Below are 24,472 nucleotides of genomic sequence, written 5' to 3' on the forward strand. Positions count from 1 at the left end.
ACTTACAGAAACTTAGAAGAGCAACATTTGGGTTCTTCTGTTTGTTTTGTTGTTTGTTTTTTTTTTTTTTTTAAATGCTGAACTTTTAAAATAAATCATAACTGCCTTACAGAGAAAGGCAGAACAGAAGTATGTCAAGCATAAATGGCATCTGAAAATACGATTGATCGTATTGATCATGGTTGCTCAGACGACACTTTATCCAAGTGATACTGAGGAAGATACAGTTTCTAACTTAATGGGTATGGAAATGCAATTTATCAAAGAGCCTTCAGAAGACAGGAAAGTAAAAAATCCTGTCAGATTAATCTTTGACACATCTCAGAAATGCAAGATTATTCACATAAAATGTGTTCCCAACTCTGCTGCCTAAGGCAGTTTTAGATGACTCCAAAAAAAAAAAAAAAAAAGGTTTGCAGGAGTGGCCTGTGGAAGCAATTTAGGAGTCCTCAGACTATTAAAAACTACCCAATTTCAATCTTGCTTTGACTAGTATTTTACTTTTTCCTTTATCATGCAATTCATTCATTCTCTTCATAATTTTTTCATTATTTTCTTAGCTGTACAAGTGTTAAACCTTTCCTTATGAAATCACTCCATATACATCACCTTTATAGGATGACACTTGTCTCAAAATGGAGGAATTTCTATAAAAAATAAGTAATAGAATCAGTGGATATAGACAAGTAGATTACAGAACATCTACGCCAAAATAAAATATTTCTGGTGAAATCTCAACTGTAGTTTACCTGTTTACTGCACTTATATCTGTTAAAACTTTATAATAGTTTTTACCCTTGAACAGGTGTTTGAGACTACTTTCTCAGAAAGTTTCTTATATTTTTTCCATAGCATTCAGTCTTATTTTGCCATTTTCTGTCATTTTTCTGTGTTCCTTAGTGAGGAAAAACGGATAGATAAAAAAAGCCCCAACAAAACCAAACCTCATTTCAGAACAGGTCTTCAGCTTCTTTTTTCTATAATTTAAATCACTGCATGGCTTCCTGTCATAACCAATGTGTTCCCCTAAGTCTGAAATTTCAGTATAGTAGTCATTTGGAACAAAAGTAGTCTTTGATCATTAGGGTAAATACTACCATTGTGAAAGTAGACAAAAATGAGATAATGCACTTACAAGCAGGATATCTTCAAAGCAGTGAATCAGCCACGACTCACCTGAAAGTTTACATGCTTTTCAAAAACAAACTAAATCCATAAGACTACAAGCTTGTTTCAGCTATGAAGGGCTGTTTTCAAGAAATGCAGTACTCTAACTGGTACCATACCAATTATGAAGAAAAAGTGATGCCTTTTCCCCACAACAGTTTAAAAATCCAAATCCTTTGTCAGTGAATGTGACCCAAATATATATATATTCATATACATAACACGAGAATTTCTACAGATGTAAGTCTCATTAGTGGACCACCGCAACAAACTAAATGGCACTCTGCCTATGTAAAAAAATAAAATAAATCCCCCCAGGCCCCCATTTTACCAGATGTGAAACCAAGATGAATGGTATTGCCAGGAGGGAAATTTGGATAAAATTAATAAACAGAACAGTAGGACAGAAAATTTAAACTGGTAAGCAAAAATCTGATATTTTCTAGTTAAGTGTGGCTTCAGCTTATGAAGTTTAGTAAGCAGATCAGTGCTACACCGAGATATCTGTTTTACCATAAAATCACTATTTAATTTTACCAACAGACAAAATTAAGCAATTTTGAGTAGCTGGCTGCCTTCCTGCCAGTACTTACAAATGATTACCAAGTCACCTCTCAAGCCTTTTTCTGATTAAACGTCCTGAACTCCATCTAGCACAGAATGAAAATCTGTCCATATGTAACCTCGATAAGTCTTTTCTGCATTTGTTCTAATTTTTTAATTATGATTTTTAAAACAGGAATAAAATGGGATGTGGTTTCTGTCTTGGTAATATCATACAGAAGAAGAGAACTCTCATTCTAGACAAAGAGCCTGTACCCTTTCCTTACTCCTGGAAACTTAATCTTCTGTTTGGCTTTACTTTTTTCCGCAATGGAATCCAGGCAATCCAGGTCACCCTCATCTTTATCCATCACCTGTCAATTACATAAAATCCTTCCAGAGAGGTCTACTGATTTGTCTCAATTTCCCTAACTGTAACCTGATGTTAGGTAAACTCAGAACACCACATTTGCTACTCATTTGAGACTGCACCTTCTCCAATAAAGCTTTTGACACTTGAAGACCCAGACTTTTGTTTTAGTGATTTCCTGCTTTGTTGACTGTGACAAGTAATCCCCAAACCCCATTTATCTCCTCTGGCTGAATGACAACATGAGAACGCCCAAATGATGCAACCACACCATTGTTTTACTGGCTGCTAAGGAATAGATTAGATAATCATTAAAATGTTTCATTCCTAATTAACAAAAATATAAGGTGATACATTAGTTTAATGGATCTAGTAGTACTACTTTCATACTAAAAATTCTGTGCTAGCAGCCCCTAGAAATCTCCAGTCTTCGCACCCATATATTTCTACTAAAAATATAGCACAATCTGAAAGCGTGGCACACAAAACCAGGTTTTTTTCATCACAAACTCAATCCAGCATTTCAGCATTTCAATTCTAAAAAGACCTGCCATTGCCTCCTGTTGCAGCAGGCTGCAAACAGACACTTTACATAATGCTTCACATCTGTGGATATGAAAGCATTACACCAGTTACCAAGAGTTTCGAATTACGCCTGAGGAGGACTGAGGTTTTCAACCCATAGGTGAGAATCCAGTGAGGACTAATAACAGTCTTATTAGAGATAGATTGATTTACATGGAGTCTAGGATGGTGCTGTTAGGGTCATCTGTGATACAGGTCTGAGTTTGACTGATGCCCAGAAAAATAAGAAGGTATACAGACTTCCAAGTCACTTGCTCAGAACATCATTGCCCTTCATGAGTCAAGTCAGTATCCATGCTAAAAGCTGTCCTAACTTTTTTTTTTTTGTTGGTTTTAAACAGTCATTTGGAAAAAAACTGCACCCACAATCTTGGAAGTGTCAGCTCACCCACTGGCCACGGAGCTAAAATGGGGATTAATTCTTGGGGTTCTTGGGTGAATCACACTTGGGACTCAGGGCAGATGATGTGCTGGGAAAACTTCAGCTCCCCCACTTTACAGAATCTCCCCATACTACACAGAGAAGGGCCCTGTTTGCCTCCCAGGCCACACTCAGTTCATGGTAGATTTAAATAAAGTGCAATTAAAAGAATTTTTGTAATACTTAAGACATAGAAACATTTACAAAATGCTTCGGTAAAGAAATAAAAGACAAGATATGCTTAATCTACTCACATTAAGGTTAAAGATATCTCTGCCTTGCTCAGACTGACTTGTCATTCTTCCTGGCAAGGTGACACTCAGGATTTTAAATGTTTGTGCATATTTATGCCACAGCCTGCACCTTCAGAGAGAGAAAGTGAGGGTTTCTTTTAGGGAGCTGCTGTCATGGTTTCTTTGGTGACTCACTGGCACCTCACTGGCATAAACCCTTGCTTTTTAAATTACAGACGGACAAAAAAATCTAAGTGTTGCAAACATGTAAAGCTTATAAAAATACACAGTACTCTACAGGGTGCTAGCAGAGACCACAAAAGACAATTAACCACTGTAGGGTGAATGTGTTTGGATAGATGGATTCTTAATACTTCTCATTTAGAATAATGTAATTTATTGACAAAATTAAAGACTGCGTGTTGAGGCATAAGTGCACTCAACATTCATATAAATAAGACAAATCAGCATATTACTAATGTATTCTTTTTTCTAAGTGAAAATGACACGTCGCATTACAAGGGGGGTAGGAATGTCTTTCCAATGAGCAATGCTCTGCATGGTGTCCAGAACTCACTATTAAATTGTTTTCACACTATCAGCTTTACAAATATTTACTAATATTGTTTGAATAAATATTATTTCAGAAGTTTGCACATTTTCAGGACTGACACCTTCTAATAAATGACTTCAAAAAGTTAAACTTTTGCTAAGCTTACAGCCAACATGGTAAGTCTGATAAAAGTTCAAAGTATGCGGATGTACAGATTTAGCTTTTCATAGAAGTCAAGTTTTACTGTAAATACCTGTGTCATAAAGAACAGACAGCTACAGGAAAGCAAAACCACAACAAAAAAGGATTGCATAGATCTTTTTTTGTTCCACCAGTCTCGCCAACAAAGCTTTTCCCAGCAGCCTGACTGGATGACTTGATTCTATATCATCACATACTGAAACCTGAGGTTTTATCCAGTAGAAATGAAGACATTTTCTCTCTAATTGCAGACAAATTAAGTGAATTATAATTTAAATACATTCCCCTGTATCATTAGGGTTTAAGATTATTATCATGTCCTACAATAATTATAGCATTTTTCACTTATCAGATATCTAGATTCTCTATTACAAAGAGGAAGGAAAGCATAAAAAGAAAGGGTTCTACAGTTGCTAATTTTCTTAAAGTATACGCTAAAGAAAATTTCATATATTTTTAATGACTTTGCATGTTTCATCGACTGCCTTACATTTTCAAAAGCTTTACAGAATTTAGTATTGTTTTAATATATGACTTCTCAAAATAAAAAATAAACTTCCTTGAAATCATCAATTTTTAGCCTTGTTGGATAAATACCAACTTAGCCAGGAATACAACAGAACAGATTAAGAAAAAATAATAAAAATTCTCATTGTAAAATAACAAAACCAAAGAAGTCACTAGAGGAAATTATCAGAACAGAACTATCAAAAAAAATTGAAAGCTGTACAACCATCTCACTTTAGATGAATATATAGCATTTGATTTTGATGGAAATTAACTATTACTAGCCTCTTAAAAAAAGAGCACTCCAAAATTACAGTTAATCATTAGGAACACAAGAATGTATTTCAAGTGGAACTTGTCTAGCAATTGTTCTTTTTGTAAACTACACTGGTGTCAGGTTTTTGCTGGCACCAATTTTAAACATTACTAAATGTCTACAGTATTGCTGTCTCAGTTTAGATCCAAGTGAAATTCAATGTCAACCTGTGAGTTTTCATCTACTAAGTTTCACAGCACAAAAGTTTATAGTTTTCTGTTTTTATTGTTCTCTGGAAAATTAAAATTATTAAAATACTCATCAAACAAAACTACACAACATTCCTTTAAACATAGTTTTGTCGAAATGGTTACCTTCCTCTAGCTAAATATCCTTTTTCTGCTATACTGTACAAGCTCTCTTGAAAGCACAGCACACAGCTGAGTCAAAGACTACTTATTCATGCAGTTTAATAACAAAATGAAAAAAAAACAACTCCCCAAAAGTAGAGTTAACATGGCTTGTTTAAGCTGTTGTAAGATACCCAAACTTTATTTGGCAAGTAAGTATAGGCTGCTCTTTTCTGCCACGTTTATAAACTAATTTAATATTTCAAGAGGTATGCAAGTCAAATGCCAGCAATTACATCAGTCTACCGAGATGAACACTGTGAACTTGGCATTTTATTTAGTCAATTAGATTAAATGAATTGTTTAATTTTGGAGTTTCCCATCTGATTCAGTAGCCTCATTCAGGGAGCAACAGTGATTGTTTTTACCATAGGATACAAGAAGAAATTTAGAAAGTCTGTAATCTTCTGACAATTTCAGAAGTAGGAGGTATTATGGAAGTAAACTACAATTACAAGCATTCAAAAGAAAAGTTAGAAAAAAATAAGGAAAAAACAAGCTTACTGGATTATTCAGTACAGCAAGCATGATGATGCCAGAATTATCATTATTTGAATATTCTTTTTTCTTCAAACATCTTTTAGTTCTGAATGTCAGTGTTCACTTGGACTGGCACAATCTGTAATTTCACTCTGTACTGGCAATTTGTTCCATGCCGCTTTTCTAATATTAAAATAACAACCACATGCAATTTCAGGGTTAATATATTTCCAAGCAGCCCTGTGTTGGCTGAAACTATCTTCAGTTTTGAATTACTATCCCTGGTATTCACAACCATTGCCAGAATTACTGGTTGCCAGACAAACTGTTTTTGTAAAAATTTAAGAAAAACAGGATTACCTGCCAGAAGGGGACGCTATGCACAGCTAGCAGAAAGTCGCCTTTCTCAGTTTTGCCTCTTCTCCCAGCAGGAGCTTGAGCCAGCAAGACTGCCACCAAAGCAGCCAGGAAAAGGATGTGCTATATTCTCACAAACATTCCCACTGAAGACAGTGACTGACAAACGGGTGCAATCCAGCTAATAATCCCCAGCCGCTAGATTCTGGGTTGAAATAGGTATGGAACCAGAAATGAATAAAGACAGAAGAATGCGGAGAGATGAAGGAAAAGGTGGAAAAGCATGAATACAGAAAGCCATATACACAGTCCATTTGCCTGCTTCTAGAGGGCATAAAAGAAAAAGAGTTCAAATATTAGACACAATGGAGAAAGAAAGAATTAGTTTTTTCCATTCCCTTTGCTGGTTTGCACGATCTCCAGGAAAAGTACTCCCCCTCCAGCCTTTTCTTAAAGTGCCATGGGGAAGAAAATGAATGCTTTTTGTCCTTTCCTAGAGATCCTGAAACCTGAGCAAGACAAACCTCATTTGCCCAAGGTAAGACAGAAAGGTGGAAAGGAAAGATCTGGCAACAAGACATGAAGTATATGATTCTTTTCAGTACCTGCAGATTTCCAAATTGGCTGCTCCTGAGCAAAATCTTGGTATACCAAGTGCAGAAGAACTACATAGGACAAATACATGAACCACGTAAACTTGCAACATCAGTAGCTCACCTTGCATCCTGGGGAATCCTATTCCAATTTGTTACACCTTCTTATGCCGGATCTGTGACACCTTCCTTTATACATCTACTAGTTTTGGGGGTTTTTTTGTACTTTTTTTTTTTTAATACACTAAGAAGGCTTATGCAGTATATGGTAAAACAATTGATTCAGATAGGAACAGACTGCCTTCTCTCTGAAGACACCAAATAGCAGTATAGCATTTTCACACAGGTATCTATGGTAGCTCCAACATCCACCTCCTCACTGGTAATAGCCAATTTCGAACCAGTGAAAATGAACCATTGGAAACGTAATTCTCACCGCCACATGCATGACTTTGCATTTACCACTACTGAACTTCTTTAGTCATTTGACTGCACAGTTAGTTTTGTAATATTATTCTGCAGTGTCTTGGTATCTTCATTACCCTGAAATTTTGGATGATCAAGCTCTGTCATTCATTCTTTTTTTCTGAATCATTTCCCACACTGATCTCCACAGACCTCCACTGTTAGCTTTCCAACTCTATGAAAGCTAACCATCTATTTCTCTCTTCCACTTTTTATATTTAGCTCTGTGACTGAAGAAAAAAACTCATATCCATGAACAGCTTTTCTTAAAAAAAACCAAAAGAAAACCACAAAAAACCACCAGAGGCTTTGGTGAAAGCTGGACAATAGCATTTTGGGCATTTAAAACAATATACAGACTCAGTCAAAAACATCTACTGTATGTATTTATTCCCTCAAAGAAATCCCACTGATCTGCAAGGCATGACTTTCACCTCCTAAAGGTACAATTATTCTGCCCATCCTATTCATCCATGTGTTGACTAAGTCCATTCTTTAATAAAAGTGCCAATGTGTCTGTCCATCACTGAAGTCATATTTAAATTAGTATTACATTCCCAGAACAGACTTGATATATTTTTTTGTAAGCAGCAGGCAACCATGGGGGAAATAAGATTTTACACACAAAAGCATCAATTGGAATATGGAGTCATAGCAGCTGCAGTCACCACTCTGAATTAATTAGTTTCCGAGTGACTATAAAGACACTTACATTAGGTCTCCAATTTCTTTTTTCTTCCCCCCAACCCTTCCAATTAGAATAAATAAGAATGAAACCTTTACTACAATATTCAAGAATAATTTCTTTTATAGCTGTGAAGAACAGAAGACCTAATTTCTGTGGGGAATTTCTTCAGAAGAAAGAGTCCCCAAAAGAACAGTTGATTAAACAGTATTTACTGGAGATATTCTTCTTAGGTTCTCCAGAATAAATTAAGTACAAGGACCAGCTAGTCTACAGCAATAATTAACTAGAACTGCCTCAGAAATCTCACAAGGACAATCTTATTTGGCAACTATTAGTACACCTCAGCTGGGGATGGCCAAAATGTGAAGAAAAGGTACGCAGTGCTTACAGAAGCATTCTTTCCTATCTCAGGTTCAGGTGAACTATGGAGTAGGTTAATGAAGAGGCCCAAGTAGGCGCACTAAATAGAAATACATGTTGGGATGATGAAATAAGTAAACCACAAAAAAAAAAAGCATCTATTTGGAATATGCATAAATATTTTCAAAATGAGTTTAGAAACATGCTGACACTTCTGTCATTATTTTGAATAATAGTAAGTGTTTTGGTTTGCTGTCACTGCTCAATTTTCAAATAATATAAGGCATATGGGTTGCATTAATATGTTTTTTGTTCTACTGCAAAGGTTGCCTCTTTATTAAAATAAACAATAAAAGTACTTATGCAGAATTCAGAAAGGAGATGGTGTCTCAGCTGCAAACCATATTTTTTAAAAAGCGAAAATAGCTTATTTTGCATTCTTAAAAAAAACAAAATAGTAAAATTCTTATGCAAGACTCAAGAAAAAAGCTTCATCTGCAAGCCATATTTTTAAGATAGCTGACAATCTTTACTTAGAACCTACTTTAATATTTTCCTTAAGTTGTCTCTAATCCAACAAAAAGCTGCCTTTGTGATCTGTTTTCACTTTGTAAGTAAGAATCTACTGCATAAAAAAGAAAAGCACATGATAACTGCTTCTATTTAAGTATCTTGTCAATGATGAAGTCTTGAAAATGAAGCTGGTGATATTTTTACTGATATTTATATTTAAGAAATGCAGCCCATCTTTTTTTATGCAATCCAAAGCAGTATTTGGCATTAAAAAACAATTTCTTCTGTTATCATAATGAAATAAACCAGTAGGAATGGCTGCCAGTTTTCTCATTCCAAATTAAAATTACAGTAAAAGATTTCCCTGCCACATTCTTCTCTCATTTTTCCTTACAATTCTAAGTACTGTTTTATGCTTGCTACCTAGAAAAAATTGTATCATGTTCTAGAGCTTTCTCATGCTGAGATTGTTAAGCTTGCTCAGTTAAGATATTTTGACCCTGCAAGAGCAGCAAACGGGAGACTGACTTCCGAAAACAGTATATTAAATATGGGGTTTCTCATTTTAGCATAAACTTGAATGGAAGCAGCATATCAGTGAAAGTAATATGAAACGCTATGAAGATTAAGAACAGAACTAAGTCAGTGAGTGTACCAGCCTGCCTTCTCACTATTTTAAGACTTGTGTCAGAAAAAGGTGGTAGGTAGGAATATTCAAAGGAAGTGAGTATATTGAGGAGACATGGTTATGTAGTCTCCTAACAAAGCATTCCTCCCTCATTCTTATTAATCAAGAATAACAAGATCCAACCCTCAGACCTCAAACACTGAGAAAGGAAGCCCAGCAGACAGTCATTCAGCTCATCACTACTTCTGTATACTTTTACTCCACCTCAGCTACAAAGACCAAAACATTTGTGTTTTGATAAAAAACATTGTCATAATTTGCTTCTGAGGATAAGCACATGTACATATTGGTAGACAGGTATAAATGAAATACCCATGAAGTAAATTCCATACAGAAGCAACATCCTTACTGTTTTGGCATGGAGAGCAAGTAGATAAACCAGCATTTGCTCCAGGAATAACTTATACTTGTTCAGATTCCTTTACTTCTCTCTGGAAGTGCAACATCGTCTCTGCTCATTGTTTCGCTGTTAATGTAATGTTTTTCATTTCAGAAACAGAAGGAAAAAAGTTTTTTCAAGTATGACTTTGTTCAGTATCAAAACCTCATAATACTTCCAAAACAAAATGCTCATGAATTACTGAGGAATTATCTCCTACAACAATACCACAGGAGAGGAATTCCATGGAACTTCGTAATTAGAAAGAAGGAAAAAGTATCAGTGAGCACACTCAACCATCTCTCATGATAATCCTGATAGATGAGCTGGAGGGAGAGCATATTGTAAAAGTGGCAGAGACAAAACCTTCACCTTGAAGTTACAGCAACCAACCCCTTTTCCCTTCTAATCCAACGCCCAAGATGCATTAATATTCATACGGAAAGAATGATAAAACACTATGCCACAACCAATTAAGTACAGAAATACATGATGCTTTCTTCCCCACCTTTGGTCACGAGACATTGATTGTCATACAAATATCTTTGCCAGTTTTGCACGGAAAATGGAGTAAGGCACGCTTGCTCACGTCTTTTGTGAAACAGGTCTATTTACTGGTAGCACCAGTTCAATAATACAAACTAGCACAGAGCGGAATAGCCACAACTTTATCAATTAAAACAGCATTAAATTCCACTGTCCGGACAAGTAGAGGTACGGTACTGCTCCACACAGTGTATTCTCAAGCACTTGATCTAGCTACCTACATTCAATACTGTTTATGATGCCGTTCCACACAGTCTTTGGAAGGTAACTCTACAGTATAGCACAGTTATTCGTGTATATGAAAACCTAAATACTAGATTCTGCCACTGATATGATCCCCTAAGAAATGGCACTAAAGTTGCTCAAAAAAAGGCAAAGACTTGAGACTTGCATCAGAAACACTGATCAGTCAGGAACTACATAGACCCTCCTTTCCATCACTTACCTAGGTTCTGTTTCAAAATAGAAAAATAAACACCCAAAGCTTACTTATACCCTACGTTTTGTTATTGTTACCGGTTTGTGCCCAATGCCTCTTGTCCTATCAGTGGGTGCCACTACTTCCATCAGGTATTTATACACGTTGATAAGATCCCCCTGAGCCTTCTCAAGGCTGAACAGTCCCAGCTCTCTCACCTGCTCCTTGACGCTCTAGTCCCATAGTCATCCTCAAGACCCTTCACTAGACTTGATCCAGGATGTCCAGTCTTTCTTGCACTGGGGAGCCCAGAGCTGGACTGAGCACTTCAGATGTCTCTCACCACTTCTGAGTAGAGGGGAAGGATCACCACCCTCAACCTACTGGCAACGCCTTTCCTCATGTAACCCAGGAGAGTGCCCGCCTTCTTTGCCATGAGGGTGCATTGCTTCCTCATGGTCAGCCACTGTCCACCAGGACACCAACGTCCTTGCCTCTTAAGTTGCCTTCCAGTATGTCAGCCTCCAGCACAGGCCGGTGCAAGGGTTTACTGCAACCCAGGGGCAGGACTTGACGTTTACTTTGCTAAACTTCATGAGATTTCCTCTCTGACCATTTCTCCGGCCTGCCCACGTCCCTCTGAATGGCAGTACAACCACCTGGTGTACTCTTCCCCATTTTTTATCTTCTGCAAACTTGTTGAGCATGTGCTCTGCCCTACCCTCAGGGAAAATGTTAAATACTCTTCACCCCAGGAATGAACCCTGCACTATGCTACCGGTTAGTGGCCTCCAGTTAGGTCCTCTTTGCGCTGCTATCAAAACTTTTTTTGCTCTGCAGTCCAGCCAGTGTTTGATCCACCTCACTGTCTCTTTACCTAGTCCCTGCTACTCCAGTTTGGTTGCGAGGATGTTATAGGATATCTGTCAAAAGCTTTGCTGAAGTGGAGATAAACACCCACTCTTCCTCTTGCCCACCAAGCTAGTCACCTCACCGTAGAAGGCGGCTACCAGGTCAGGCAAACGTGATTTCCTCATTGTAAATATAGGCTGTCAATGCCTAATCAGCTGCTTGTACTTCATATTTTTGTAAATGGTTTCCAGTATTATTTGCTCTGTTCATAACCTCAGCAAGTGAGGAGAGGCTGCCTGGCCTACAGTACCATCTTGCCTTTCTGCAAGATAGGAGAGAGATTCGCTTCTTCCCAGTTGTCAGGAATCTGCCCCCATCCCCCCAAGTTGGTCCACCAGGACCATTCAAAAATGACTGAAACTGGTGACAACGGTCAGCTTCCTCCTCAACTAAGGGTCCATTCCTGGAATTAGCTCCCAGAAAGACGTGCTCCATAACCTTCCCAGAGACTAAGCTGAGACTGACTGACTATATTGGCTCAGCTCTTCCTTGAAGTTAAGCACGATTCTTGCTTTTTTCCAAACATCAGTGATCTTTTGCAATTATTGTGACCTCTCAAAAATGATGAAAGCAGCCTTACCATGACATGCAGCTCCTTCTGCACCCCAAGTACAAGGTATCTGGTCACATGGACTTGTATATGTCTGACTTATGCATTCCTTAACAGCATCATCTTCTGCTGTGGGTAACACTTCAATCCCACAGACTCTGCTTGTAGGCTCTGGCAACTGAGAAGCCAAAGGGCAGAACTGACCAGTAAAAAACAAGAGGGGAAAAAAAAGCCACTGAATACCTGACCCTTCTCCATACCCTGTCACTGAGCTGTGGACCCTTATTTTCCTTTAGCTTTACTTTTGCTACCAGTGTACTTACAGAAGCCATTCCTGCAGACCTTCATATTCCTCACTAGCTGGAAATCCATCTGAATTTTGTATTTTCTAACACTATCTGTGTACATTCAGGCAGTGTCTCTACATTCCTCCCAGGTAGTCTGTTCTTGCTTCCAACTTTGGACATTTTGTGTTTGGGCTCAGGAACACATTGTTTATTCATACCGTCATCTTCTGTATTACATTAGGTGCCCTTTACGTTGTGTTTCCTATTTGGAAGAGCTTTCTACTTCAGCCCTGACAGAAATCTGGTTATCAATTAAATTAATATTCAGAATTTGTGTAACAAAAATAATCTGCCTTACTAGGGCATATATTGCCTAAAAGAGCCATGTAATGCGACTGACAAATCATAATGTGCTGCTGAGAACACAAGTAGTAAAATTCAGTGTTTCCTAAAATTGCCTGACTTCTCATGCATGTATGCGTGAGTAATGCACAAATGGATCTGTCTACCACCCAAAGCACCAAGTTTCCTGCATTACTGCAGAAAATGCATCACACATGGATAACAAGTCAGACACTTGCCAAAGCAAGGATCTGCACTGCTCCATTGAAGGAGGGCTGAATGACTTCAAGTTCTACCCTTTCTTCCTTCCCTGAAATGGTCTCACTGTGAAAGCTGGACCACCCCGCCTCTGTCTTTTGTTGAGAACCATCAAGGACCCTTCCTAAGCCAACCACACTAGAGTTTAAGAGCATCCCACTACTCTTTCAAAAACCTTTGAACGTTGTAGATTCTATAACATTACCATGAAAGTCTTCTATCTTTTATGAAAGTATGCAAGACTGTTGTTGGAAACATACTCTAGGAGAAAGAAAGAACAAAACTGAAAAGAAGTACATTAGTCCTCACTCTTAAGACAATTTCACAGGGAGATGTTAACTGAAACCAAGGCTACAGAAGATGAAAGCATTGACCAAAAAAGAAACCACTACTCTTAGAAGAAAATAAGGTGTTTTGAAAAAGCCTGGTATTACAGGATACAGAAATTCCATGCAAAAAGACCGTACTAGAAGAAAGATCTTTCAAGCTCCTTAGGCTGACCTACTCTAAAATCATCAGTTACCCAGTCCTGAGCAAAAGCCCTTTCTCAACCATAACACTATTAATTTCATGAAATTGGATGATTTTTATTCCCAGGCCAAAGATTGTGAAAACATCCTTCAGACTGAAGCTCCTCCTTTACAAAACAATTTGGCTTTCAAAAGCTTGACAGTGATACCGGAGTTCATACTTAACTCTACTTCTGTTCATATCTTGCTAAAACATAAAGTTGAGGGTACATAATTTAGGGTGAAGCATTATTTCTTCCTGTGTCTCTTGTACTATACTCATTATTCTATGATAAATATTGTGTTTTAAGTGTATTAAAACAAAAACATTGTATTGACTTTTCTGCTTCTCTAGTGATGATTTTCAGGAAAGTGATATATCTTTCCATTTAACAGTGGTTGATAACCAACTGCTGCTCTTTCCTAACAACTGAAAGACATGTTCCCTTCAAGTACTGCAAATAGCCTTTCTTCCATGTCTCATTAATGGGCATCCTCCAAACTCGATATTGCTATAGCAACATCTGCCATAATACCAATGTTTTTGTTGTAAGAGAAAGGCAAAAACTACTCCTAAATACACAAAGTTATATTAAGACCTAATTTCAGCCAGTAAGTTTCAACAATTCAAGGTAAGCTACACATTGCTAAGAAATCTCTAGACAATATGTTATTTCTGTGTAAAGAAACTTCTTAATATCATAGCTTCCTATGAGTGGTAAGAAGTACTCTACAATGGAAAATTAATCTATTTTGACAGTACCATCAAGCCTGACAAACAAGTAAAAAAATTCCTGTAAGTATACACAATTTTGTATTTTAAAAAAGTAGTGTAGTAGAAGGACTAGAAAGGTTCATACTGTTCTTTTTTCCCATCTTTCATGAATCATTAAATAAATATTTTATACAGTTTTGGCAAAACAAAACCTGAAGAACTCAAAAAACAGCATACTATTCCAATAGCTTTGAGAACTCCTGCAAACAATTAACCCAGTTCCTGCATCCACGTAGCTGGAATTTTAAACTGCTCTCATTTCCCACAATGTTTACTTCTGATTGTTGTGCTTCAGATATTACTAATTTTATTTGCAATTATTTTTAATATCCAGTTCTAACAAAGAAAACATATAGAATCAAGAATTAAATGTCATTCCAACAATAACAACAACAATATCTACTATTTGCTAATTCAAATAACAGAAGTTTCTTAATACACCCAAGCATCAACACTTCCTAGGTTTTCAATATATGTAAAACTGTGCATGTGTGTGTGTATGATTTAAAAAAAGTAGACATAGACACAAGTATTTAACCTGAAAAGTGAGCATCTAATTATTTGCAGTCCTAAGAAACAGTATATTTACAGTGAAATGATGTCAGCAGTGTCTGTTTAGAGTCTACTCAAAGACAGGGAAAAAACATCCCCAAGAGTTAGTGATAAGACTAGAATCATCAAATAATCGCAAGCATTTTCTCCTTTCTATAATATCAGATTGTAATTAGTAAAGTTCCACACTGGAAAGAAGTTAAAATCTTGAAACTGAAAGTTAACATTTGTCATATTCAATACAGCAGCAGTTCTTAAAAGTCCTGCTGAGCTGCAGGCAGCCAGCCTCTAACAACAGATGCACCATCAAGCAATCAAGCAATTGCGTTGATATTTTTTTTTTCCCTTACAGTCTGGATGAAAGGTAACAGTTGTTCAATGAAGTGACGGCAGCCATACTGAAACAGTGTGCTGACTGAGACACAGACTCCCCAAGTAAATGAACTAGTACAAAAGGTTTGTGAGTTTATTGGGAGCTGAATACAGAAATGTAGTTTTTAAGGCAGCAAGGAATTCTCCCTTATTCAGATATCAACCCTCAGATTCCTCTCCCCCCCGAGTAAGAGAAACTTAAGCCATCGCATTAAAAATTTCAGTAAGACAGACAACTGTGTTAAGGTCCCAGAATTTCATTCTCTCTTCCCTGAGCTTGAAACAAATTCCCTGTGAAATTGAATCCTCCCCTCTCATGCCTTCTGAGGACATCAGGATACACAGAAGTCCTTGACAAAAGGCCTTGCTCATGCCAGCAGTCCCCAAAAGGCTTTTTTTTTTTTTTCTGGATATGTGGTAGGGGAAGGATGATCTGGGTCTGTTCTTGACTGAAGGAAGAAAAATGTGTATTTAGAAAGAGGTGTGCTGTCTTTGGCAACTGGGAAAAAAGTGAGAAAAGAATTGTACTATTTTCCTTTTCTTTCTAAGATGTATTTTCTTCAATCTACAGCAACCCTTTGTATCTTTGTCCAATCACTAAAGAAGTCCTAGAAGTTGTAAGTAGCCATCTCAATAAATCTTTTAATCTGAAAATACACATGCTCTTAGACTCTGGTGTAACATTCACTTTCTGGCTCCGAACCACTTTGGCTGGTATAATTATTTTTGTTGGTTTTTTTTGTCTTTTCAGCTGAACTTCTCTTTGCAGCTTGCTATACTCCTCAAGACTAAACATTCAGTAAGAGAGAAGGCAGACATTTTTTCTTACATGAAACATGTTAAGTAGAAGTTTATGGACTATTTCTGCATGTTAAACAGAAAACGATCAATTCCTATATTCTGCACGCACAGTCAATCAGTTTTGAAAGGATCTGCATGTCCTCTGACAAGTGTTTCAGGTCCACCCACTAAAACTGCTAGAATAGTCTGCATAATACAAGCTTGCTCTAAGTTGCAACTTTGTAGACTGCTTACCAATTTACTTTATCAACCATTTCTATTCTCTCCATTCTTTTATAAGAATTCTAAAATATCCATTGAGATTATGCAAAGAGTTCTTTATGAATCCTATGATCAATAACTTAAGACAAAAGGTTGCTGGGGGTAATGTCATACCAATATAAAATCTCCCACTATCTCAAATAATATCAGTGATTTCTGTGAAGGCTTTCCTGTTACTCTTCCATGCTAAATGAGTATTTCTATGCCAACTCTAAAAAGCCTTCTTAGTCTAGAAATCAACAGTGGTGAAAAATTTGTAAACAACTAGTGCTTTTTAGGCTGTGATTCATAAGAAACAGGATTTTTTCTTTCGACTAAGAAACAAATACACTGTAGAGCTAGTAAGAGTCTACTTGTTCATTTTTAGAGACTAAAAACCTCAAGAAAACCAACCTTTTTGCTATAAAAATGTTATTATTGTTATATATGGGTGCATTTTTTCAACAATAAAAACCACTTACAGCACAATCTCCGATAACTCAGACAATGCTATTTGCCTGATAGCGCAAGACCATTGCAGTGGGAGTGCTCTTCCTCTCAGCTGCTCACTTTGAAGACTCCTCCCTTCCTATAAACTATTTCAAAGCAAAATTTGTTTGCCTTCAGCTCTCCAGAGTACAAATCTATCCTCGACAATCGCTCTTGAAGTAAACACAAGTCCTGCACTCATTAATGCCAATTGAAGAAACAGCTTGAATATACTTGGCTAATACAGTCCTGAGTGCAGTTAGCCTGTAAGATGTCTGCACGAGCCAATCCCGGAAGGAAAAGGACAATGCGGACACAGCGAACACTGCTGGGAGATGTGTTCAGCAGAATGGATCTTGCAGTGAAACCCTCTCAGGAGCACTCACAGAAGCCCTGTGAGACATGGGCTTGTAAGCTTAGTGCTACACCACACCTGATCACTTGATATACACTGTTACTGAGACACTTCCAGAATTCTCATCATGCTCCAACAGACACAAAAATGTGTCATCAAAAAAAAAGAACAATTACAACACCGAGTTTAAGACTGATGGTAAGCCAGAAAAGCAGAATGCCTCAATATGACTGTTATGTTGCTTGACCTGTGCTTTACCCTTTAATATCGTGTTGCCCATTTTCTTTTTCCCTTTCCTGATTTGTGAGGACAGTTGTTTTGTAAGCACTAAAACGCCCTGTAATTCCACCTGATGAATCTGGCACAAAGCACATCTAAATGGGTCAGTGAAGCCTTTCTAGTCACCAGCCTTTTGGAAGACTAAGATCTGTGTGAGGATCAGAAAAGGAAAAAGAAAGAAAAACCCAAAGCAGAAAGCCTTAAAAAAACCCAAAACAAACAAAAAACCCAACAACAATAAAACAAAAAACCCACACACAATGGTAGGGTTGATTTAATCACTACAGTCATGAAGGAAAAACAAACAAACCTGCCATTTTATGTGAAAACAGTGTTCTCGGCCTATTCAGGACTCCTGCGCTCAAGCATTATGACTGGAATTTGTACCTCATTTCAACAAACACAATTTTAAGCAGTATTAGTCAAAACTGAGATATGACTAGTACAAACATTAGGAAGTTATAAAACTTCTGTAGCATTTGCTGATATGTCATAATGTATAAGATACAAAACCTGTATCAACTGACAGCAAGGCTGAAGATAAAGGTCTGACTCAAGCATTACCATTCCCTTGCAGCTAAAATTTCAAACTACTACAGAACTTTGACCTTGAAAGTAAAATACAAGTAGCATCATACTTAGAGCTAAGAGAACTGACGATGGGGATACTGTATTGTCAGGCACACAAAATGCCTTCCATACCCCTGACTGGCATGAGAACTTAATTTCTTCAATTTAACTGTTACAGTAAAAACTTCAAGCACCACACATTTCTAAACAAATTCATGTTTACCTTGGCAAGCTTAAGACTCAAATTGTCTAACATCTCGACAGATGCAGCAAACATGAAACTATGCAACTATTAATAATTTTCCAGTTGTGTTACAGTAATGACCAAGCTGGCTCTGGAAATATATCAGTTGAGTATCAGTAATGCAGCCCCAGAAAACAGACAAAGCTTTTTGTTACTAAAATTAATTGCCTCTAATATTTAAGTATCTAAACATCATATTACCTTCATGGCATGGATTTCTTCTATCAATCTCTCAACTCGTTTTTGGTTCTTTAATTTCAAGTCTTCTGAACCCCTGCAAATGAAGTCTGTCTTTATTAAAAAAAATCTGGGTTTTGTTCATTTCACTGTGAGCTAATATTAAGTAGCAAAATAAAAATATCATAAGAGTGAGCATAAGGACATTGCCTTGTTGTTAAATGAACATTTTTGCAAAGAGTTGAATATAATCTAACGCTTCTGCTGTTCTGAACAGAGGAAAAAAACCAGAGGATTTACCAGAATAGTAAGACAGACAAATATTACTTTATTACAAAATAGTAACTATAATTCCTATCAATAATACATAGGAGACAGTGACACCTCAAATATAATTATATTCTAAGATCTGTAATATTTAAATATAACAGATCATTGGGTTTACTTCTTATTGTGCACAATTTGCTAGAACTGTGGGAGAAGGGTATGCTCAGTTTACACTTTGAACACAGTAACAGATGTATCTTATACCATCTCCAGTAAGACACGCCATAAGTCACTTTGGGCCAGTTATCTTTAAAAACATAATCTACAAAATATTGTTTTAACTCTTTAATTAAATGTTAATTAATACTAATTATTAAAAAACAAGTATGACCTGTATATATGTGCAAACAATATTTTTGCTACAGAACCTTGCAGACAACTGCAGTGAGAAAGTGTTGCACAACTTACGTTCAACAGCAGAATAACCTAAAAGATCAAACCTGAGACTTTTAGAAGTACTGTAAAAGGTTCTGTAAGTGATTGGGATTAGCTTCCAATACACTAAATCCCTTTAAAAAAAGTTATCCCAATTCTGCTTTTTGAAACTGCTTTTTACTTAGTAATTTTGGTCTATGTAAAGTGATGTAAAAATAAGACAAGTAGACTGTATGCACCATAGTGCCTTAAGTTTTAAGTGCAGCACATGTTTCTCCTACTTCTATGTTTTTGGGGAAACAATTAAGACACTGTCTCATTTAAAAACACACGAACAACACCATTGATACTTAGAACTGACTTTTTCAGCTTTAATTTCCCGATGTGTCTGGTTAGCCTGCGAATAGTCAGGACTCTGGCCTTCTTCACATCTTTTCTCATCTTCACAACCTGTCAGAAAGATGGAAGATATTACAAAGCCTGTTCTCCTTGATTAGCTTCCATATACAATAGATTAATTACATGGACTTACATTTTAGAAGCGTGTTCAATCAAAAAAACCCTAGTTTTAAAAGCAGAGTTCATTCCCCTGCTAACCAAATCCCAGTTCAAATGAATTCAGATTTCACTTAAAATCCAACTGCTTCCATAAATATCAGAGGAAGAACAACCAACAGTCTAAAAATGTGTCTGAGGTCTAAACAGAAGACAAGACATTCCTAACTAGCCATACTTTAATATTATTCTTAGAGCTAGACTGAGCTAGAGATTTGAAAAAGACTCACCTTTTGCCTTCACTTTGTTTATTTTTGTCCTGGTGAAACAGCACCAGTACTTTTCCATTAGTACATAATGCATAAAAGCACTTTCATTATGAAACATTTTGGAAGATTAAGGAAAGACTCCCAAACTAAACACTGTTTATTATAGAACAGAATTTGAGATATGCATATTTGAATGGATTTTTGTTGAAAATTAAATCAAAGTGATTTCCAACTCACTACAGCCTCTTTCAACTTCCTACGGTACCCAGTACTCTGCTCCCAAAATGTATTTCAAAGTAGACAGTATTGATGAAAACTTGAAAATGATGTTTTGGTCTTATTTCTCACCCTCAAATAAAAGAAACAGAATTCTAATTATTATTATTAGACAGATAGTACAAACATACAAATCTTTGGAATCTTTTGCTATTAAATTGCATCATGGCAAACCTTAGGCCTAGGCATTGTCATGTCAATGATGCACATTTTGGTGATACAGGGTGTCAGCAGTCACTTATAACCCTTCTTCTTTTTACAACTGAAAAAACCCTCCTTTATTTATTCAGATATATCTCACTACCTCTATTAATATTTTGTATTTAACAGCTAACCTTAGAAAATACGGAATATTAAAACAAAAAAAATCAGTCTTCCTGACAAAAAGGCAAATTTATCTTAAATTTATCCAGTTGAATAAGTGTCAAAATAAGTTGGCACCTCCTTCTCAAGGAAGTTCTTTACCTCAGATTTGTATTTTGTCTTCTAATTTCTCAGAGATTACATCAAAATGATTGTTTGATAGTAATTGTACCATCAAGTCAGCTCCACCATGAATATCAGTGTTATAAGCCTGCATCAAGCTTGAACAAAAAACAGAGTGGGGGGAAAAAAAACCTTCAAAGCTCACAGAGAAATGTTTCACACCTATGAAGGGAAGCCTGGCTACTATCATCCCCTGTGCAGAGACCACAAAGGTGAGACTATACCATTTAGTTAAAAAATGAAGCAAACAAAAAAATAAAAACAAAAACACAAACAAAACATCAGAAAATCCACCAAAAAATCAAAACCCCACAACAACAACAAGCCCCCCAAAACAAAAGCTCCTACATATTTTGCACACCTGATTATGTTTGTAGCCAGGTTACCAACACAAGTGAGCTGTTGAGCCTTGAACTGTACTCAGCAGTGGCTCTACTGAAGGCTGCATCAATCAGAGCAGAACAATCTCTAGAGAGGGACACGTGCTGATTCCCAGCCCCACCTCTGCCAGGGCAGCATGGGGAGCATCGCTCCACCAAAAGGTAAGGCAGGGGAACTGTACCGGGGCAGCATTACTGGCACTTGCACAGAGAGAAGGGAAAAGGCAAAGAAGATTTTGGGGACAAGAATTACAATTAAAATTGGTCTCCTGTTCTAAACTTTGTACAGCAAATGTCAGTACTTATCTCAGTTACTCTGGTGAAAATAACTGTGCACACAGTTCTACCTATGAGCACTTCTACTCCAGTTAACAACAGAAACCAGGTGCCAAGTCTCTGCTAGACAGCAGCACTGCTCAAGTCTCCATGCTTTAAGGAAGAAATCCTTAACATTACCATTTGCCAAGTGAGCTTGTAAACATTTCTTTTTATAAGATATTGAATGGAACTATCATAGCTCCATATATTGCATCTTCTAAATGGAAGAAAATAAAGCATATTCTGGTTGAATACCTCTTAGATACTGTGCATGTTCAAAGTGTTTGGCACTTCATAGGCAAACCGGATATGCCTTCTTATAAAGTTGGGGGGGGGAGGGGAGTTCTGTTTTGTTTTGGGGTTTTGATTGTTTTTTTTTAAATAACCATTAGAAATATCTACATGCTAGAAGAACACCTGAATTTAAATAACTCATACTTTACATACTAGTTACTGTGTATCCACACACTAAGTATATTTAACTTTCTCTCAAAAAATATCTTGTAATGTATTTTTTAATAGAAATATTAATGCAGACACAGCATGTTTCCAGGGCCTAGGAGAGCCAAAACGCAGCCTCCCCCACTGCCAGCCAATGAAGGCTGTATAGACATATGACAGCAGGAATGAGGGAAGGTATTCGCTCTTTGGCAGACCAGGAATATCAATTTATGTAACCCACAGTCACTTCTTTCACACGGGACAGTATGCATCAACTGTGTTCTTGGAAGTACTCATAAAGTTCTCAAGAAAGCAGTCAGCTCTTTGGGACAGAAATCAAAAAAGTTTTGCTTTAGATTTACAATGTGCCTGAAACAATGGGGCTTAGACCACCAGGGTGGCTCCTAGGACTCATTGAACTATCTGCCTCTCATGTTACAAAGTGAGATAGGCAACTTCCTCTTGAGTAAATAATAAAAAACCAAAAATCCCCACCAAAACCAGCAGCGGATTTTGAAAAATAATAATATTTGCTCATAATAAGTAAGCTATTTTTTATAAACAGCTTAAGAAAAGACAAATAGAAAAGAAGAAGTCTTTGCACTGAAATTTAGAAAGGCTGCAGTATAAAATCAGGGTCAGACTAACCAATGCTTTACAACAGGGTAATAAGGACTTCTAATCTACTTAAGAGGATGCAGTAAATAAAAAAGAATAATTATAAATACAGGCAAATCTCAAAGCAAACAATTTCTTCTATAGATAGGAACACATTCTAGGTTTCCCGAAAGTTCAGGAAGCCTGCAACTGTAAGCAAAAATAACCACTTCAAGGATTCCTTGCAACAAAGAACAAGAGATACTTTACCTTGTTGAAGACATTTCTTTATTCTGTTGGAACACATTATCTAAAAGGCATTTAGGCCATTACTATTTATGAATACTAACAAATATCCACGTTTATTAATGATTAATAAATATTTATTAATTACAACTCTTAAATATTAAGACTAGATAATGTAAAAGTAAGAATAGATAATATAAAAGTAAGGATAGATATAGATAATCTATACATTATTAAAGCTGAAAGAAATCATAGGGGAAATGAAGTAACTTTTAAAAACAAGCCCAGGCAGTACCACATACTAGCCTGAAAGCACATAAACATGTTTCAAAACTATGGCTATAAAAACAAACAAACAAAAAAACCCCAGAGAAAAAAAAAACCAAAACAAAAAACCCCAACCCAAAACCCCCACATCCATTCTGCACCGTGCCTTCCACACTAGAAGTATTCATTTTACTACAAATCCTAAACAAAGATGAAATGCAAAAATAATCCATGGCTGTAGGTATTCCACAAAGAGAGGCTTCCACCACCCCAACAGCCTTCAACCTACAGTGAGCATTGCCACAAAACACGATGCGTACTAGCCAACTGCACACAAGCCATTTCAAGCCACAGGCAGGCAGTAGCTGCTGCTGTTTCAAGAGGGAAAGGACAAACAAAGAGCACAGCATGGGACCAGCACATTACTAGCCAGACAGGACTAGAAACCCTCTCCTGCAATTTACCTTTGCGCAAGGAGTGCACATTACTCAGGGGGATTATAACAGGAATTGCTGACTTTAGCACAGCCTACACTAAATCAGCTCCCAGTCCTCACTGTTAGTAGTGACAGTATCTGGCAATAAAAAGCGACTCGATTTGGACGGATGGGTACACTTGGCATAGTACATGTCAAACCAAGAGGATAATTTCCAGCAAACAATGCATCTAACAATTGTGTGTTTAAAGGCATCATAAGAACTATATTTAATCCTGAATATACAGCTGAGGAAGGGGCAAACCAACAGCTTTAGCCACTTTGCCTTCTTATCTTATGTGGCATTCCAGCCAAGCCTTCCCCAACCCTCAGCATGGCTAAGCAGGGGAAGTAAAGGGAGAGAAACTGATACATGATTGTTTAATCTTACCTTTGATCTCTGAGTTTCCTTCTAAGTTTTTTTTTTTTGCAAGAAGATAGTTTAATCTGAATACTGATATTTCAGTCATAATTACAAATCACTGAATTTCAACTAACAAAAATCTTGGAAGGGCAGAATCGGTGCCTGAATCAGCATTGGACTTGCTGGAAAGGGCTTCTGATCACATACATTATCCCTTTTAAATTAATGGGACATGGTTATCATATACAATACAAGACAAAATGCACATGTATTAGAACAGAAAGTTATTTTAAGAGCCTCCCACACAATTAAGCTGTTGCAAAACACCCTTTATAAAAATCTTCAAGTTTCTTGAAGAGACACCTAAGGTATTTTTAGATGAAAGAATCAAACAACTATCTGGTATAGGTTCTGAAAATGTAAATCACTATGAACGGTCCTCATATTGGTGATGGCAACAAAAGCACATCAAGCAATGCGGACAAAACAACAGCATAGGTGTGCTATTACATTCAAATTCACATGACTAGTCAAAGGTATTTGCCTTCATGTTTTTAAGACAACAGCAGCAAAGTTCTCAAAGGAACACTACATTAGAATAAAATGTTATACTTGGCCACTTCTGAAACTTGTTTCGAGGTCTGTACAGGCAACATGCCTCCAAACTAAGCTAGTGTTCAGCCAGCTAGAAAAAAAATAAAGGAAAGTGTG

General features: G+C 36.9%; 1 protein-coding gene across 5 annotated transcripts in view; it reads right to left on the reverse strand.

Annotated features, from left to right (window-relative positions):
* Positions 1-24,472, reverse strand: part of SRFBP1 (serum response factor binding protein 1) — a 78,111-nt gene that overhangs the window by 30,297 nt on the left and 23,342 nt on the right. For 2 of the 5 annotated variants that reach the window (XM_064439368.1, XM_064439369.1), the window contains exons 2-3: positions 19,509-19,597; positions 18,470-18,542 (exon numbers count right to left, since the gene is read on the reverse strand). The exons of 1 other annotated variant lie outside the window; for it this stretch is intronic. In XM_064439368.1, the coding sequence (XP_064295438.1) occupies positions 18,470-18,542; positions 19,509-19,597 (162 nt within the window). The remainder of the gene's footprint in view (positions 1-18,469; positions 18,543-19,508; positions 19,598-24,472) is intronic. 2 more of the 5 variants (XM_064439367.1, XM_064439366.1) reach the window with 1 other exon arrangement.

This window comes from Phalacrocorax carbo, chromosome Z, assembly GCF_963921805.1.
Source record: "Phalacrocorax carbo chromosome Z, bPhaCar2.1, whole genome shotgun sequence".
Taxonomy (NCBI): Eukaryota; Metazoa; Chordata; class Aves; order Suliformes; family Phalacrocoracidae; genus Phalacrocorax; species Phalacrocorax carbo.